The sequence below is a fragment of the Pongo abelii genome, chromosome Y (genome assembly GCF_028885655.2).
Source record: "Pongo abelii isolate AG06213 chromosome Y, NHGRI_mPonAbe1-v2.0_pri, whole genome shotgun sequence".
NCBI classification, from domain to species: Eukaryota; Metazoa; Chordata; class Mammalia; order Primates; family Hominidae; genus Pongo; species Pongo abelii.
Genome location: NC_072009.2, coordinates 2,334,055 through 2,353,484, shown reverse-complemented (window position 1 = coordinate 2,353,484; position 19,430 = coordinate 2,334,055). Strand labels below are relative to the sequence as shown.

At 50.1% G+C, this 19,430-nt stretch overlaps 1 protein-coding gene across 6 annotated transcripts in view; it reads right to left on the bottom strand.

The window, feature by feature from the left end:
* Positions 1-17,534, bottom strand: part of CD99 (CD99 molecule (Xg blood group)) — a 51,392-nt gene extending 33,858 nt beyond the window's left edge. Inside the window, exon 1 of one of the 6 annotated variants that reach the window (XM_054545387.2) lies at positions 17,084-17,534. In XM_054545387.2, the coding sequence (XP_054401362.1) occupies positions 17,084-17,150 (67 nt within the window). In that variant the 5' untranslated portion in view covers positions 17,151-17,534. The remainder of the gene's footprint in view (positions 1-17,083) is intronic. The other 5 variants (XM_063721458.1, XM_063721454.1, XM_063721455.1 and 2 more) reach the window with 5 other exon arrangements.
* Positions 17,535-19,430: the final 1,896 nt, after the last annotated feature.

Sequence of the window (19,430 nt, the reverse complement as noted above, 5' to 3'; positions counted from 1 at the left end):
ATAGACTTGGGCACCCTGAATCACCCATAATCAGACGTTCACTCCCTGGTGGAATCTGGTACTGCAGACACCTCTGAGGCTAATCTTCCAGGTGTGTGAGGGACACAGTTCCCTATGTATGTGAAGGGATGCAGTCCCTCAGGTGTGTGAGGGATGCAGTTCCCCGGGTGTGTGAGGGAGGCAGTAGGTGTGTGTGAAGGGATGTGGTCTTCCAGGTGTGTGTGAGGGATACAGTCCCCCAGGTGTGTGAGGGATGCAGTCTCCCAGGTGTGTGAGGGATGCAGTCCCCCAGGTGTGTGAGGGATGCAGTCTCCCAGGTGTGTGAGGGAGGCAGTCTCCCAGGTGTGTGTGAGGGAGGCAGTCCCCCAGGTGTATATAAACGGATGCAAATGCACGTGCTATTGGCTTGAAGCCTCATGGGGAAGCAAACCCAATCAATGACCATCAGTCAGTAAAGGAATCTCTGCAAATGAAGCTATCGTCTCCTAACTCAGTCCACTGCTCTCTATTTCCTAGCATTCATCTCCCAATTCATCACATTCCCTGAGCTTTCAGGTGGTAGGCAGGATATTGTGGGCTCACAGCAGACACCCCCACTTTCCTTTTTGCTCCTGAAAACGACCTCCGGGGCTACAAATGTGAAGAAAACACCATCAAAACCCACCCAGCAGGAGTTGCAACCATGCCCTCAGAGAAGAAGCCTGGTGGAGAACTCAGGTGCCCGTGTTGAATGTTGACGGCGTGCAGCTTCTCTGCAAATTTGCAAAGAGACCAGACCCTCAGCAGAAGCCCCTACTGCCACTGTTGTTTCCACCCAGCCCTCTCAAAGCTCCAGATGTTTCGGGGACAGGGTAATGGCTCATCAGGGCAAGGCGGAACGGATGACAGATGGCATGAGTCAGTCTGACAAGACACTTTCTACTGATTCAAACCATGTTTACTTTTTCTCATCAGCCAGGCAACTCAAAAAACAGGATGAACCCAGAGTGAAGTCCCCGAGGCCATATGGGGTACCTCCAAAACGTGACTAAGGCTTGCACAATGTAGGAATGCACTCAACTGTGGCAAACGCAGGAGGAGAGCCGGTACCTGGGTTCTCTTTTTTCTGTTTTTTTCTTTTCTTTTCTTTACTTTTTTGAGGCAGAGTTTTGCTCTGTTGCCCAGACTACCGTACAGTAGCACGATCTCAACTCACTGCAACCTCCACATCCTGGGCTCAAGTGATTCTCCTTCCTCAGCCTCCCCAGTAGCTGGGACTATGGGCATGTGCCATCACATCCAGCTAATTCTTGTGTTTTTAGTAGAGATGGGGTTTCGCCATGTTGGCCAGGCTGGTCTCAAACTCTGGACCTCAAGTGATCTGCCTGCCTTGGCCTCCCAAAGTGCAGGGATTACAGGTGTGGGCCACTGCGCCGGACACTTGGGTTATCTTAAACCCCATCATCACACTGTTCAGGTGTTTCACATAAAATTAAAAATTAGCCAGGTGTGGTGACGCACTTCCCAGTTACTTGGGAGGCTGAGGCAGGAGAATCGCTTGAACCCGGGAGGTGGAGGTTGCAGTGAGCCGAGATCACACCACTGCACTCCAGCCTAGGCGACAGAGTGAGACTCTGTCTCGAAATAAATAAATAAATAAATAAATTAATTAAATAAAAATAAAAATTAGGCAGTTCCAAGATTCCTATAACTTTCAGATTTTCATAAGAATAACACAATCATTACATAGTAACAGCAGTAGCCAGGGACATCATTTAAGCAGTGCTCTGTGTGTGCCTGCAGCTTTCTCAATAATACCGTTCATCTCCATCAAGGGTGGGAGGATGAAGACCCCGCCACTGGCCTGGGTGACCCTGCTGAAAAATGTCCAGTTCACTCAGCCCCAGCATCACCCCGGGGTGCTCACACCTTCTGCTGGCCACTCCAGTACTCATCTGCTCCTGCTGGTTTTCCACGCCCTTTTCCAAAGCCCACTAAACACGTAAACTTTCAGGACATTGTAGAAAAGGAGGAGGAGGTGCAGAGGGCACGTGTGTGCTCTTTATTCGCTGCTAACTGAGTCCTCTGATGCCAAGCAAAGGCAAAGCGTTTTTTTTTTTTTTCTTTTTTTGAGACAGAGTGTCTCTCTGTCACCCAGGCTGCAGTGCAGTGGCATGATTTTGGCTCACTGCAAGCTCCGCCTCCCGGGTTCACACCATTTTGCTGCCTCAGCCTCCCGAGTAGCTGGGACTACAGGCGCCCGCCACCACACCCGGCTAATTTTTTGTATTTTTAGTAGAGACGGGGTTTCACCGTGTTAGCCAGGATGGTCTTGATCTCCTGACCTCGTGATCCGCCTGCCTCGGCCTCCGAAAGTGCTGGGATTACAGGCAAAAGCCACTGTGCCCGGCTCTTTGTTCTGTTTTTGTTTTTTTTTTTTGGAGGTCGGGTGGAACCAGTCACATGGTCTGCCCCTAAAAACTTTCATTCTAGGTTTGGGGGGCCTCGGGAAGGGCCCCCAACCTAGAGATAATTGTAGCTCAGAATGGTGCAAGAGAAAATGCTTCCACATTGGAGCGAGCACTGGAAGTCCTCCTGTGCGGGAATAGTAGGAGGCAGCTGATACATTTCATTTTGCTATTTTATTCAAATGGTCAAAACACCCTTATTTTTCTGTTGCTAAAAACCGAATCGCTCTGGAAGTATTGTCCTCTTTTTCAAGATGTGTCATTTAACACCTGGCAGATGATCGGTCACAGGATACAAAGTCTCCATGAGACAGGAGAAATAACTTCAGGAAAGCTCAGAGACACCATGGCGACTGCAATTAGTAACAATGGCTTGAATATTTGAAAACGACTAAAGGAGCCCATTCTGAATAAGTGTTCTCACCACACACAAAAAAGTGCTGGAAAGTCTGTGAGGTCATGCGTATTTAAATCCATTTCACCATGGATACATACATCAAGACACCATGTGCAACCGCATAAATAGATACAATGTGTATTTGTCAATTAAAAGAAATAAACACATCATTAAAAAAAATCTGGCTCTGAGATCTTACCAAACATATTGTAAAATTACAGAAAAGAGCTTAATAGTGTCATAAATAGTTTCAGGAATACACCAGAGTGTCATAGTCTCAGAAATACTCCGGTGCTGGGTCCAGCTTCCCGTCAATAACAGGATGTGTGCCAGTGACTGAATATCTGAGTACAGAAAACACGATGTGCCAGATTACAGACAAGTGTGAGGAACTCCAAGTTCACCAAACACCCTACACTTTAGATTTACCGCTGAGTCCAGCACAATCTGTTCACCCCATGGAAAGCTATGAATGCAGTGGGTGATAGTGGCCGCCGGGCCCTGGAAACATTCTCTGCTGGCGAAGTATGGAAAGGAAAGGGCTTCATGTCCGTAGCAATAGTTAAACTCGTCTCTCTGTCTTCTTAGCTTGAAAATGATATATAGGTGGCCGGGCGCAGTGGCTCACGCCTATAATCCCAACACTTTGGCAGGCCAAGGTGAGAGGATCGCTTGAGCCCAGGAGTTCAACAGCAGCCTGGGCAACATGAAACCCCGTCTCTGCAAAAAATGCAAAAATTAGACAGGTGTCGTAGTGCACACCCGTGGTCCCAGCTACTTGGCAGGCTGAGGCGGGAGGATGGCCTGCACTTGTGGAGGTTGAGATTGCAGGCAGCTGAGACTGCACCACGGCACTCCAGCCTGGGCAACAGAGAGAGACCCTGCCTCAAAAAAATAGGCAGGGCATGGTGGCTCACTCCTGTAATCCCAACACTTTGGGAGGTTGAGGCAGGCAGATCACTGAGGTCAGGGGTTTGAGACCAGCCTGGCCAACATGGCAAAACCCCATCTCTACTAAATTAGCTGGGCACGGTGGCATGTACCTGTAGTTCTAGCTACTTGGGAGGCTAAGGCACAAGAATCTCTTGAACTTGGCAGATGGAGGTTGCAGTGAGCCGAGATTGCGCCACTGCACTCTAGCCTGGGTGATAGAACGAGACTTTGTCTCAAAAAAAAAAAAAAAGAAAGAAAAGAAAAAAGAAAAAAATTATATGCAGGTGGTTAAACTGCATATACTTCCTTGTCTGGGGTGGCCTAAGGTACAAGGCAACATCTCGGCTTCATCCTAACTGGGACGACGGCACAAGGGTGTAAACGTGATAGAACAAGCTCTTTCCTGTAATTTTACAATATGTTTGGTAAGAAGTGGGAAACTTTGTTTTGTTCTTGTGCCATAACTCTGGGAATGTCCCCTGAGCTACGCCAAGTTTTACAAGAGGCCAAGAATGGTGTGAATGTTTGGGCTGGGCTGAGCACGCCTCACACCGGCAGTTCTCAGAATCGTCCTGCGAGGGACCTGGGGAGACGTGGAATCCTGGGTCTCACCCCCAGACATTTTCATTCTGTGGTCTGGGGTGAGGCTTATGAGCCTGCATTTTTAACAAACTCCAGGGTGATGCTGAAGGACCCCGCCTTCAGGAGTTCTGAGGCTCAGAGGACAGCAAGGCAGGGCTGCTCGGGGTTCCGTGCTCTCTGTCCCTGTCACCACTTCCACAGGCAGATGCTAGCCCAGATCCCATCCCTACAGGAAACTGAGTCATCACCCCCCAAGGCTAACGTGGAAACACCGGAAACTGACTTAGGGGCCTCAGCACTTTTTCCAACTTCATCCCAGCCACTCCCTGACTGCTGATCTCCTTTCAAAGTGGTCTCTGCCCTGCAGTTTTGGGCTAGCTCGAAATAACCCCTCCGCCGGTCCCAACTATTAGCAGTTCACAGAGCCCTTTGTGTCTCTGTAAAATGATGTGAGGCCAACACACACACACACACACACACACACATGCACACACACACACATTTAACAGCTCGGTTTGTTAATTACAGCTTTGTTATTCAAAGTAGTTACGTTTTATAAAGTCTCAGGGAACACTGAATTAACGAATAGTGAACTATTGCTCCCACGTAAAGACAGGGTTACGTTCCCAGAGGTCATCAACCAATCACTACCTAAGCGCATTTTATGTGGGTTTCTGTTTAAAGACACCATAGTGAATAGACATTGTGGAGTCACTCACATTGATCTCGAAGCCAACAGCACTATAACTTGTGCCTAAATGACACTCATCAAATGTGTATTTTCCCCGTGAGACCATGCCAGCTTTCCTGTACTTAGGAACACTAGGTAGCACGTCAGCACTGACTTAGGGATATCTGAAAGCGCAAAATCACTGACAAAAAGCACGAAAACGCAAAACACAGGACACCAAATAGACCTTGCAAAGAAAGCTGTTGACAGTATGCGCTGGCCCGAGAAGGCAGGGTCTGGCTTTGTTGAACCTCAGCTGACAACATGTGCTATTGAGAAGCTCAATTCTGGCCAGGTGCGGTGGCTCACGCCTATAATCCCAGCACTTTGGGAAGCCGAGGCAGGTGAATCACTTGAGGCCAGGAGTTTGAGACCAGCCTGGCCAACACAGTGAAACCCCGTCTCTACTAAAAATACAAAAATTAGTCAGGCATGGTGACTGTAATCCCATGCCGGTAATCCCAGCTACTCGGGAGGCTGAGGCAGGAGAATCACTTGAACACAGGAGGCGGAGGTTACAGTGAGCCAAGATCATGCCACTGCACCCCATCCAGCCTTGGTGACAGAGGGAGACTCCATCCAAAAAAAATAAAAAATAAAAAGTTCAATTTTTTTGCTGTTCTGTGCATGAATAAAATAGCCGAGGGTAAGGAGAAGAACATAAAGGGTAACTATTGGGTCCTGGGTTTAATACCACAGTGATGAAATAATCTGTACAACGAAACCTCACGACACATGTTTACCTAAGTCACAAACTTTCACGTGTATCCCCGAACCTAAAATGAAACTTTAAAACAAAAAAAAAAAAAATTAAATGCCAGGAATATTGATATGGGGATGACAAATACATTTTAGCAAGTAGGCAAGTCACATATACAGAATCCTTGAATGATGAAGATTGCGTGTACATAGGTTAAAACAAGTTAATAACAGTATTTCTCATGGTGTCCAAAATATATCATTGTCTTTCTCAGAAAATTTAAAATGTCTTCCCCTCTGCAGCATCTTGTGAATTTGGTTGTTACAACACGGGACCGATACAGGGGCATCCTGGGGGTAGGGGAGGGGGTTACAGAATTTGGGCTCCTCGTCTGCCTCATTGGATCCTCTACCTGGCCATGAAAGCCCACTCCTTCTTTCTGAACCTGGAAAATTTCTATTCACCCCTCAAGGCCCTGGGAGAATGTCACCTTCTCCAGGAAGCCCTCCGTGATCCTCTCCCTGGCCAACCTGAAGTGCTTTCTCACAAGCATTACCAGAGGCGATTTGTAAGCACATTACAGTTTAAGGAGCACAGCTCTGGACCCCAGTTCTCAACTCCAGCAGCAAATTACACACATCTGTGGGGTTTTCCTAAGTCCTGATGCCCAGGCTAATTAAATCAGAAACTTTCCAAGGTGAGATGCGGGCATCTATATTTTAAAGCCTACCCATGTGATGCAAATGTGTGGTCAAGTCTGCAGGCAGGGACCTGGTACAGATTTTAACTGCCTTAATCTCTCTTAAAATAGCTTGTGTCTTCTCTTCTATCTCCACTAACTTATCCAGGCTCTGCCAAAAATAGCCCCAGCCCCTCCCACCTGTTCTCCATGCTGTTACCCAAAGACGGGCCTTCGGCAGGTTAAGCGTCCCTACACAGCTGTCTGCGTCAAACCCTTCAGGGGAGCTTAAATCTGCACTCCTCAGCAATGGCAACAGAGGTTGCCCACCATCTGGCCCCTGCAGCTCCTCTAGCCTGAGATGAACTGCAGCTGCCTCACCATCACTCTTACTGCTTGTCTACCACGCTGAGACACCCTTCCTCTTCCTTACATCTGGCTTCCTCTGCTCATTCTTGGAAGTTCAGTGTCCAGGGAGGGCCCCTTCTGGGAGAACTCTCTCTGACCCCCTGAACGAGTGTGGTCCCTGCTCTGTGCCTCCAGACATCCAGGCCTTCCATCCACAATGGTGCTTTTATGCCCAAATTGATGCCCCGGTTGTTACCTCCAAGGCAGAGAACAAAAAACAGGAACTACAGCAAATAGCACCAATAGTACATTTAACTTCAACCTATGTTGGCTGAAGGAATACATGAGAGAGCCATGGACTGGGAGGGTGGATGGACAGGCAGGTAAGTGGATGGGTGGGTGGGTGGGTGGGTAAATGGATGGATGGATGCATGCATGCATGCATGGGTGGGTGAGTGGATAAATTAACGAGTGGGTGGGTGGTTGGGTGGATAGCTGGGTGAATGGATGGGTAGTTGGGTGGATGAGTGGAAAGATGGGCAGTAAGGAGATGGATGGAGGTACGGGTGGATAGGTGGATGGATGGTTGAGTGGATGGATGAGTTTAGGTGGGTGAGTAGGTAGGTGGATGGGTGGATGGATGGAGGAATGCATGGATAAGTGGATGGATGGGTAGTTAAGAGGATGAGTGGGTGGGTAGATGGATGGAGGTATGGATGGATAGGTGGATGGATGGTTGGGTGGGCAGATGGGTGGGTGGATGGATGGGTGGGTGGGTAGGTGGATGGATGGATAGATGAATGGATGGATGGATGAACAGATAGGTGGATGGATGGATGGATGGATGGATAGATGAATGGGTGAACAGATAAATGGATGGATGGTAGATGGGTAAATTGATGAAAGGATGGGTGAATGGATGGACAGATGAGTGGATGGTGGACAGATGGATGTATCAATTGATAAGTGGCTGGATGAACTAAAAGGATGGATGCATGGATGTATGCATGGATGGAAAGATGAATGGAGAATGGATGGATGGATGCACAGGTGCATTAAGGGATGGATAAAGGGATGGATGGATGGATGGATGGATGGATGGATGGATGGATGGATGGATGGACGCATGGATGAATGGATGGATGGGTAAATGAATGGGAGGATGGGTTGATGGATGGATGGATGGACAAATGGATGGATGGGTAAATGAATGGGAGGATGGGTTGATGGATGGATGGATAAATGGAGGATGCATGGCTGGATGGATGATGCATGGATGCATAAATGGATGGGTAAATGGATGGAAGGACACATGGATACCTAGAACACGGAGACCCTGAGGAGCTGGAGAGGCTTCTGTGACTGGTCTGAGACAAGTTCACCACCAGGATTCAAGGGAGTTCTCTTCCATATCAAAATGCCCATCACTGATTCAGGACATTCTCCTCCCCTTCAAGTCACACTAGTGGTGAAGGTAGGCATCCCTCAAGGTCCACAAGGCCGTGCCTGGGGAGCTCTGTTCAGCCCACACATGCAGCCACCAACTCCCAAGCCCAGCAACCCCTGTGCCCAGGTCTTGCCACCAACAGAACTCATGTCCACATGCATTTTTCCCCATGCTGACCACGTGATCACCAGCAAGCTCCTGAACTCTCTGACCCCAGTGTCTTTATCTACAAAAGGCCCATGAGAAATATCTTAAGGGCTCACTGAAGATGAAATAACAAACTGAATGCTCTTTGAAAAATGTAATCCATGGCACAGACGTTCACATCCGAGAAGCAGTCGTGGGAAATCTCACGTAGGAGGGAAGAAACAGAATATCCAGTAAAATAACAATGATTCTTGACAACTCAGCCACACATGAAGACCCTCCGAGTGGCTTTTTAAAAATTCCTAATAGCGGATGCAGTGGCTCCCGCCTATAAACCCAACACTTTGCCAGGCCAAGGCAGGTGGATGGCTTGAACTCAGGAGTTCAGGACTAGCCTGGGCAACATAGGGAGACCCTGTCTCTACAAAAAATGAAAAATTTGGCTGGGCGTGCCAGCTCACGCCTGAGGGAGGCTGAGGCAGAAGAATCACTTGAACCTGGGTGACAGAGATTGCAGTGAGCCAAGACTGCATCACTGCACTCCAGCCTGGTGACAGAGCAAGACTCTGTAATTAAAAAAAAAAAAAAAAAAAAGCCTGGGTGCAGTGGCTCACGCCTGTAATCCCAGCACTTTGGGAAGCCGAGGTGGGAGATCATGAGGTCAGGAGTTCGAGACCATCCTGGCCAACATAGTGAAACCCCGTCTCTACTAAAAATACAAAAATTAGCCAGGCGTGGTGGTGCGTGCCTGTAGTTCCAGCTACTCAGGAGGCTGAGGCAAGAGAAGCGCTTGAACCAGGGAGGCAGAAGTTGCAGTGAGCCAAGATTGTACCAATGCACTCCAGCCTGGGCGACAGAGCAAGACGCTGTCTAAAAAAAAAAAAAAAAAAGAAGAAGAAGAAGAAAGAAAAGAGAGAAGAGAAAACAAAAGAAAAGAAAATAAAGAAAAAGAAAAGATAAGATTAGCCGGGTATGGTGAGGCGCATCTGTGGTCCCAGCTTCTTTCGAGGCTGAGGTGGGTGGGCTGCTTGAACCCAGGAGGTTGAGGCTGCAGTGAGCTATGATTGCACCACTGCACTCCAGCCTGGGTGACAGAGCAAAATCTTGTCTCAAAAAAATAAAATAAAAATTAAAACGCCTAACACGTCTATAAACCAGACTACCCAGGTAACCCTGGGCAAGAGTGACGTTTCCAAGCTTCCCGCAACGGGGCCAAAGCGGAGAACCTCAGACCTAGGTCAGCAAGAGCTACTGGAGGGTGGTCAAGCAGGTTTGTGTCTAAAACCGTCACTCAGAAATCAGGAATGCAGGAGGGATGGGCATCACAGTTACTGGTGTGTTTTTAGCCTGGACTCTGTAGGATTAAAATATGTCCACCAGCCTGGGCGACAGAACGAAACTCTGTATCTACAAAAAAGATAAAAATTAATTGAGTGTTGGGGCATGTGCCCGTAGTCCCAACTACACAGAAGGCTAAGGTGGGCAGATCACCTGAGCCTGGGGGTTCGAGGCTGCAGTGAGCTGAGATCACACCACTGCACTTCAGCCTGGGCGACAAAGTGAGATCCTGTCTCAAAAAAAATGATTGCAGGCTGAGCATGGTGGCTCACGCCTGTAACCCCAGCACTTTGGAAGCTGAGGTGAGAGGTTTGCTTGAGCCCAGGAGTTCAAGACCAGCCTGGGCAATGTAGTGAGACTCCGATTCTACAAAAAGATTTTAAAAATTAGCTGAGGGTGGCACATGCCTGTGGTCCCAGCTCCTCGGAAGGCTGAGGTGAGAGATTCACCTGCGCCCAGGAGGTCAAGAGTGCAGTGAGCTACAATTACGCCACTGCACTCTGGCCTGGGCAAGTCTAAAAAAAAAAAAAGAAACAAAAAAAAAGATTGCAAGCCACTGCCCAGTGATATGTTTATGATATGATGAATGTCTAGGGGCTTGTGGTTTAAGAGTAGAAACCACCTCCCATAGGTGGCTGTAGCTGTCTATCATCTGTCTATTGGATGCTATGTTAGTCCCAAAGGACCACAGCCTCTTGAGTAAAGACCTCAACACAGGGGGCCTCTACCTTCATTGCCACCTCGGCATGGTCTCAAAAGACAGGTGTTCATATCCATCTCCTGCTTGCCCAGATCCAAATCCCTTCCTGTCCTGCTATTCTGTGTGTCTGCATTAAATGCCTAACACTTCTGAGTGTTCAATTGCTGAGAACATTTTGTGCTGAATTCATCGAAGACAGCCCTGTGTTAATTCATATTTAGAACCCAGCTCACTTCCCCCAGAAGAAGACAGCTAGCAACAGCAGCAGAAGAGGCCGACTGGCAATATTTGGGTTCTGGCAGTAGTTATAAAATCTCTATGCCTCCAAGTCCATTGGCCCTAAAAGACAATGCAGTGTGTTTATTCTTGTCATCATTCCAGTCCATCGTGTTCCTGCAGAAATGAAAGCTCCCTCTGGTCAGCATCCCCTCATGGATCAATGCTTGCCAGGGTGCATTTGGACAATAATTTTGCAGGGTCAGGCAAAGCAGAAACAAACAAGAATCAGGCTACCCGGGCGGGCTCAGGTGTCGCTGATGAGTAATGCCTGCAGAACCCCTGGAATGTAACAGCTCTGGCCAGTCTGCTGCCTCTTCAAGAAGGGCTGTTAGCTCAACCAAATACATTATTATCAGCTTTTAAACAGCGCTTTGGAGCAACAGCTTTACTCCCCGAAAAGCTGCAGAAAATCAGACTCTTTCAGATGATTCTCAAAAACAGGGGACCCACCCCAGCCCACGACACCATTCAAAGTTGAGAAAGCAAAGTGAATTAAAGGGGTTTGCAACCGCTTTCAGACTCATCCAGCTGCCGTCCACAATGACAAACATATATTATATCTCAGCCCAGCCCACCAGGACAGAGGGAGCGGAACAAAAGCTTTGCCCATGCCGCTTCTTTAGCAAGGCTTTCCATGTGCCCTGTGGGCGTTTTCTCCTCTCCTCTGTTGAATTTTCTTCTTTGCAAGGTGGGTGGCTGCAGGCTACTTTCACAGCCCACTTGAGAAACACTGGTTTGAATCTGACTCTGGGGGAGAAGAAAGGAAGTTTCTGGTTTCCTGCTAAGCAGAAACTTTAATACTACGACTAGGAGACCGTACAAGGCATGGTGGCAACCCTGAGTCATACTAAAACAAAGCTGAAAAACACACCCATGCACCATCTCCTCAAAACTCACCAAGGAACCAAGCCAAGAAAGAATACTGAACAGGAAATTCAAGAAGAGGAAGTCCTTCTGGTCTCTAGAGATGTGAAAAGATACTGTCAGTTGGACAAATGGGAGTAGAAATGTTGGTGAGCTACTATGTTTCAGCCAAGAGACTGGGGTAAATCAAAAAAGAATACACTTTAGGAGGCCGAGGTGGGCGGATCACCTGAGGTCAGGAGTTCGAGACCAGCCTGACCAAGATGGTGAAACCCCGTCTCTACTAAAAAAATACAAAAAATAGCCAGGTGTGGGGGCGGGCACCTGTAATCCCAGCTACTCAGGAGGCTGAGGCAGGAGAATCGCTTGAACCTGGGAGGCGGAGGTTACAGTGAGCCGAGATCGCACCATCGCACTCCAGCCTGGGGAAAAAGAGCGAGACTTCATCTCAAAAAAAAGAAAAAAAAAAAAAAGAAAAGAAAAGAAAGAAAGAATATCAGCAAATCCTCAAGCCCCGGACAGCCTGCAGCCTGCAGCTACACCAGCAACGATGAGACCACATTCACAAGCAATCCGAACCTCACCTCCCCAACTGGGAGAACAGAGGCGAACCACGGAAGACAGCAGAAAACCCACATGGGCCTGGACACGGAACCACAGGACTCAGAATGAACGAGCTTCACTAACCAGCCTTTCTCTGCCATTTCGTTGCTGCCCCTGAAGACGCAAAATCCTTTGTCTTTCTCTGCCAATTCCCTAAAAATGGACTGTTCTTTGTTGAGGATACTAGAGCAGCTACAATCCAAGCCACTTCCTTGAAAACTACCCATTTCTAGGTATCTCCCATGTATCAATGACAAACGCATGTTAATAAAGTTTGGTTTGTTTTTCCCTGTCTTTGGTTACAGGAGTCCCTTCCAAATAAGAACGTACGACAGTTGATTTTTAAAATGATTTTTCAGGTGGCTCACACCTGTAATCCCAGCACTTTGGGAGGCCAAGGTGGGCAGATCACTTGAGGCCAGGAGTTCAAGGCCAGCCTGGCCAACAGGGTGAAACCCCATCTCTACTAAAAATACAAAAAATAGCCAGGTGTGGTGACATGTGCCTGTATTCCCAGCTACTCAGGTGGCGGAGGCAGGAGAATTGCCTGAGCCTGGGAGGCAGAGGTTGCAGTGAGCTGAGATCCTGCCATTGCACTCCAGCCTGGGTGACACAGTGAGACTCCGTCTCAAAAAAAAAAAAAGATTTTTTTTTTTCAGTCTGAGCAACATAGCAAGACCCTGTCTCTACAAAAACATTTAAAAGTGGCCAGGTACAGTGGTGTGTGCCTCTAGTCCCAGCTACTGCAGAGGCTGAGGTGGGAGGATTGCTTGAGCCCAGGAGGTGGAGGCTGTAGTGAGCCCTGATTGCACCCCTGCGCTCCAGTCTGGGCAACAGAGCGAGACCCCACCTCAAAAAAATATTTTTCAGCCTGGTCAACATAGTGAAGCCCCATCTCTACTAAATATACAAAAATTAGCCAGATATGTGGTACATGCCTGTAGTCCCAGCTAATCGGGAGGCTGAGGCAGGAGAATTGCTTGAACCTGAGATGGAGAGGTTGCCGTGAGCTGAGATCGTGCCACTGCACCCCAGCCTGGACAACAGAGGAAAATTCCATCTCAAAAAAAAAAAGACTTTTCCTCCTTCGCACCCCGAGAGACACATGGGTCTTATTTCTTACTGTGTCTATAAATCACAAAGGACATGTAATTCTTTTCCCCTAAAGTAACAAGAGTGCTCAGAAAATTTTCAGCAGGACTGAAAACCAGCACAAGGTCCACATGGCTACTGAGAAGTCTACCTCCCCGGGGGAAGATATTTGAGTCCGAAAACATTCCAGACAGTACCCATGAAATCCCGCCATGATTCCTAAATGCTGAACGGGGAAAAGTATTGTATGAGCTGCATTTCTTTCTAATGACAGCATGTACCCACCATAGGACCTTCAGGAAGAAAAGTGATTTCCAGACAAACAATCATTTACTTGAGTATCTCCAAAGTGTAAGGACATGTATTTGTCTTTACATGAAAACTCTGTCTCATACACAGAGAAAGGAGAAAGAGCTAAAGCAGGAAGTTGCTTTTTTTTTCTTTGAGACTGAGTCTCTCTCTGTCACCCAGGCCATAGTGCGGTGACACAATCTCAGCTCACTGCAACCTCTGCTTCCCGGGCTGAAGTGATTTTCCTGCCTCAGCCTCCTGAGTAGCTGGGATTATAGGCGCTCACCACCACGCCCGGCTAATTTTTGTATTTTTAGTAGAGTCGGGGTTTTGCCACATTGGCCAGGCTGGTCTCGAACTCTTGGCCTCATGTGACCCACTGGCCTCGGCCTCCCAAAGTGCTGGGATTTACAGGCCTGAGTCACCGTGCTTGGCCTAAAGTAGGGAGTTAAATGCAAAGCAATCAACTTTTACCACAGCCAAACGCGCTGGTGGAAAATCAAGGCAAACTCGCTGGATGATAAAACTCACTTCCTCTGCCCAGAAACATTCTCCTAATAACTTCCACACACAGCCACAGGGGCAGGAGACAAGAGCTCTGGAGAGAGTAAAAAAAAAACGAAGCCCACACTTGCTCTACTGGGGCGAGGGAATCCTGAAGAGGCCTGGTATTGTTCAAGAGATGTCGGTTCTGTAGGTGTTTGGAGTTTTTCAAACTGCACAGGCCGCTGTGCCGTTGCCCCGGGGGGTGGGGCTGATTTGCCAGAGAGCAGGGATGCACTGGGTGTGTGCTACCCTACAGTTGGGGACGGGAGGCTCCTAACTGCAGGGGCAGCCCTAAATCAGCGCATACATACAACTCCCAAGCCCTTCTCAGGGTTTTCCGCCCTCAACACCATTGGCACTTGGGACCAGATGAATTCTTCGTGCTGGAGGCCGTCCTGGCCCTTGAAAGATTCTGAGCAGCTTCCCTAAGCTGCCCCACCCATTGCAGGATGGTGGGATGTCCCACCCCAGGGTGGCAACCAAAAATGTCTGCAACCATCACAAAGTGTCTCCTCCGGGCCAACGTCGCCCTGTGGGGACATCCTGCTCTCTACAAACCTGAAGCCTCCTCTTTTCCTCTATACACCTCCCTCTGCCCATCCATCCCTCACCACATCCCGCCTGTACCCCTGAGAATTTATGAAGGAACCAAGGAACACAGGGTCCCCAACACTCTGATATCAGGCCAGAGCTATCAGCACCAGTCTGAGAACCTACTTCAGGCTCAACTGGGTTTTGCAGCCTGATGCATATTGCTATAGGAAAGTGTGTTCTGAGCATCACCAACTCAAAAGTCAACTTTCCCAATGAAACAACATGTGTATTAGTAGTATTGGGACAGGCTGTTTCTGTCTCCATCTCTAGCAGGGTCAGACTGCAAAGAGGGGGTGAGAAGGGTCCCTCAAGGAGATCCATCAGTGCTGATGGCCAGGCCCTCCTCTGCAATTGGGAGGATAGGTTGGCCCCTGTTATCCCCCTATCCCGCTGCTCTTCCCTACCCACCCACCCCAAGACAGGTACTCTTCCCTTTACTCAAAGCATCAGCAGCCTTGGAGTTCCTAAGCCCAGTCTGCTTCCAAAATCAGGAGTTCCAGATGAACACTGCTGTGGGTTTAAAAACTGTGCAACGCAATGAGCCGACATCGCGCCACCACACTCCAGCCTGGTGACAGAGTGAAACTGTCCAAAAAAACAAAACAAAACAAAACAAAACAAACCACCACCACCAACAAAAACAAAAAAACTGTGCAACGACTTGTTTGGGGCTCAGAGAATATAAGGCTTTCCACCCACTCTGCTCCAATGACTTGGAACGCCAGACCAGCCGGCAAATCTGTCCCCAGGGCTTCAAAATCCAGCCAAGCCCCTCAGGCAAATCTGTCCCCAGGGCTTCAAAATCCAGCCAAGCCCCTCACCAAGATTTACCACTGGGAACCCCTGAGTTATTTCGTGGTGGAACTATAAAGGTCCCTGTGGCCTTGTCTCCCGTCTGCCTGTTCAGATGCCTCTGTTCTCCAGGAAACTGAATTCTTAGGCCACCAGAACTCCCTTGGATATATTTCCCTGACCCCAAGCACACAGTAGGTGCAAAAGAAGGAAGGAATGCATGAAGGATGAAGGAATGCATTCGCAGAGAGACAAGTGAAAACCCCGTTCATCTGCAGCTGCCTGGGGAACAAATGCAGCTGATAAAACCCTACAGAGCCATCCCGTCCGTGGTGGCAGCCTGCCCGCAAGAAGGAAGGACATTTAGGAAGAAAAGGGAGAAACAGGAAGCTCTGCTTGGAACCTCCCCTGCAAGCTGGAAAGTCCTCCAAGTTTTCCTCTACGGAGCAGGCTTCATTATCTCTAATCTCTACCAAGTGAAAGCACAATTTCTAGGATACCCGGGACCCCTTTAAAGAGGGTGTAAATCCATTAGCAACTCCTCCCTAAAAACAGAGACCCGGCCTAGTCACCGCAGCTCTAGGCTGAGCTAGATCATATCAACACAAACCGGGCCTCCTCCATCCTCCCCAGGGCTGGGCGTTCCCGCCTCTCCTTCCTAAATACGTCCAGCCCTGATAAGGCCGGTCCTGAAATCTACACTGCCTGCAAGCCGGTCTACTTAAAAGCCTGCCCATATGAAGAGCAAAAATGCACTGGCCACTGGAACAAAGAATTTATAACATACCACATCCACCAAGGCCCCCTTTCCCTTTCAAAGGGAGGAAAACAGAAAAACATGATTACAGTAATAATTAGAAATAGGCCCGGTTTAGGGCGTGGGAGGGTGACCATGGCTCTTTCTTCCCTGCATACTTTTTCTGTTTTCCGAATTCTCCACCGCTGCAGATGGACAATTTGGTAAGCACACGTTTCTTTCTGCTCCCCGTGCTGCTTGGCGCACAGCACGCGCGGAAATTCCCGGAGCCTGCATCCACAGAGTATTTTTGAACATTTTCAGGGCTCAAAGTTTTTTTCTAACTTTTCCTTCCCTTCCCCCCACCACCCGGGTCTCAGGCTCCCAGCGATTCCAAATTTAGGCCCGGGACGCAGGGCGTGGCTGTGACAGGCAACTCCAGGGCGGCCTCCGCGCGCGGCCTAAAGACGCAGGTCCCCAAACCCTGGGGGGAGGTAACGGGGTGGGGGTGAGGGGCTGATGCAAAGGGACACAGATCCGTAAGAAAGTCCCCTAGATTGGGAAGAATCTGATGCCACCTCTCCCAAGACCGCCCCAAATTTAAGAGTTTGCAACTCTGACAACAAACGCTGACTTTTCTCTGTGGAACGGCTCCAGGAAAAGCGTTGGGGAGAAAATGGGCGCCTCCTCCGGGCCTGGGCCCCCGTGGGCACAGCGCGTCCCGCCGGGCAGGAAGGAGGGTCCGGGTGTCCCCGCGGGGCGCCCCCCAACGCCGCATCGCAAGCGGATCCCCAGTCCCGGCCCGCGTCCCCCAACCCGGATCCCTCCGCTCGCTCACCCGGGGCGGCGACCAGAGCACCCAGCAGGCCGAAGAGCAGCAGCGCCAGCGCAGCCCCGCGGGCCATGGTGAGCCCAGAGCGCGCAGGGACGGTCCCGGAGTGCAGGGCGTGGGCGAAGGCGGCAGGACAGATACTCCCCCACGGGCCGGGTGGGGCGAAGCCCGAGGAGGACTCGAAGGGGGCGGGTGAGGGGAGGGACCCTGCAAGCTCAGCCCCGGCTGCGCCCGCCCCGCCCCGCCCCTCCCCGGCCTCCACGCGCGCCCAGAAGGGGCGGGAACGCCGGGTCCGGGGAGCAGACAGAGGGGGTAGGCAGGCGGGGGTGGCCCAGGCAGCGCCGAGGGGAGCACAGTACACCCCTCACCCCTTCTCAGGAAACTGCCAACGCCCCCTCACCCACCCACAAGGCCGTAGCCAGGGCGGCGCCGACCCAAAGCAAAGTGAACTACAACATTCTCGGGAAAGTGCGGGTCCCTCCCTGAAACAGCCCTCTGAATGCACGCCCCAGGGCGGCCCTTAACTGTAGTGGCACAAAACTGCCGCCCTTCTTGGAAACATAGACCCCCCCTCTCCCCACTCGCCCCTGCAGCCACTTCTCCGCCCCTTTAACAAGGACCCCCCCCTCGCCCCCTGGTCTCCAGTGGGAGCAAAAAAACAAACTTTCCCAGCAGCTCCCCTGCTCGGGAAAGTGCGGGTCCCTCCCTGTCTACAGCCTCCTAAATGCACGCCTGTAACTGTAGCGACATGAAACTGCCGCCCTTCTTGGAAACGTGTAGCCCCCCTCCCCACTCGCCCCTGCAGCCCCTTCTCCGCCCCTAACAGGGACCCTCCCCTGCTCTGCAGTGGGAGCAAAGGAAACTCTCGGCTCCCCTGCTGGGAAAAGTATGGGGGCCCCTCCCCGCTGCTCATCTCAGGGAGTTCCCCAAGGGGAGCAAAGTGCAATCCTCTCCCTGCTCAGGAAGCGTGGGCCCCCGCTCCACAGGCAACTCCCGTCCCAAGTCCTTTCTAGAGCGTCCGAGCTGGGGATGTGCAGCCAGGAGGGTGGCGGACGAACCCTTTGCGCGGGACCAAGGACGACCCTTGGAGGAGCCTCTGTGCTGCGGCAGTTTCTCCCCAGAATCCCCAGGACAAGGTTGGGAGTGGGGACTCCTGGTCATGGGAGTTAGCGGGGGGCAATAGGGAACGAGGTCCCTTCTATCTGGGGCGCCTGGGCCCTAGTCCTGGTCATGGGCGACTCGCCTTCCAGTGGGCTTTGAGTTTAGAGACCCCCCCCCTCCCCGCGCCACTGGCCACAGCTGCAGTGCAGTTGTCGCCCTTCCCACACTTAACAATATGTTTTCTGTTCACACCTAAGCCTAAAATTGTATCCATTTTCCTGCAGGGTAGTGCAACAACTTTGCAGCCTGACAAAGAACCCTGAATATTCTTGCATTCCACGCTTTCGTGGACAGTTGTCCACGAAAAGAGTCAAACTAGGCCGGGCGCGGTGGCTCACGCCTGTAATCCCAGCGCTTTGGGAGACCGAGGCGGGTGGATCACCTGAGGTCAGGAGTTGGAGACCAGCCTGACCAACAAGGTGAAACCCTGTCTCTTCTAAAATACAAAATTAGACGCGTGTGGTGGTGTGCACCTGTAGTCCCAGCTACTCAGGAGGCCGAGGCAGGAGAATCGCTTGAACCGGGGAGATGGAGGTTGCAGTGAGCCAAGATCAGGCCACTGCACTCCAGCCTGGGTGACAGAGCGAGACTCCGTCTCAAAAAAAAAGAAAGAAAAAAGAAAAAAAGAGAAAGGAGTCCAACTCTAAAATATTTGAAGAGATTTATTCTGAGCCAAATATGAGTGACCATGGCCCGTGACACAGCCCTCAGGAGGTCCTGAGAACGTGTGCTCAAGGTGATCCGGGTGCAGCTTGGTTTTATACGTTTTAGGGAGGCATGAGACGTCAATGAAATTTAAGAGACACATTGGTTTTGTCCAGAAAGGCGGGACAACCTAAAGCAGGAGGCTTCCAGCTTATAGGTAGATTTTAGAATTTTCTGATTGGCAATTGCTTGAGTTTCTTTAAAGTCCTGGGATCAATAGAGAAGAATGTCTGGGTTAAGATAAAGAATTGTGAAGACTCAAGCTCTTATTTGAACAGGAATCCTTCCGGTGCTAGGGTCAGAGAGAAGAGGTTGTAAAATATTTCTTCTCAGACTTAAAGGCTATGTGGATGTTAATGCTGGAGAGGCATCGTGAGGCATGTTCGACCCCTGCTTCCGCTCACGGCCTGAAACAGTCTCTCAGGTTAAATTTTTAAAGAGCTCTGGCTGAGGAGGAAGTGCATTCAGATGTTTTGAAGGTGGGGGA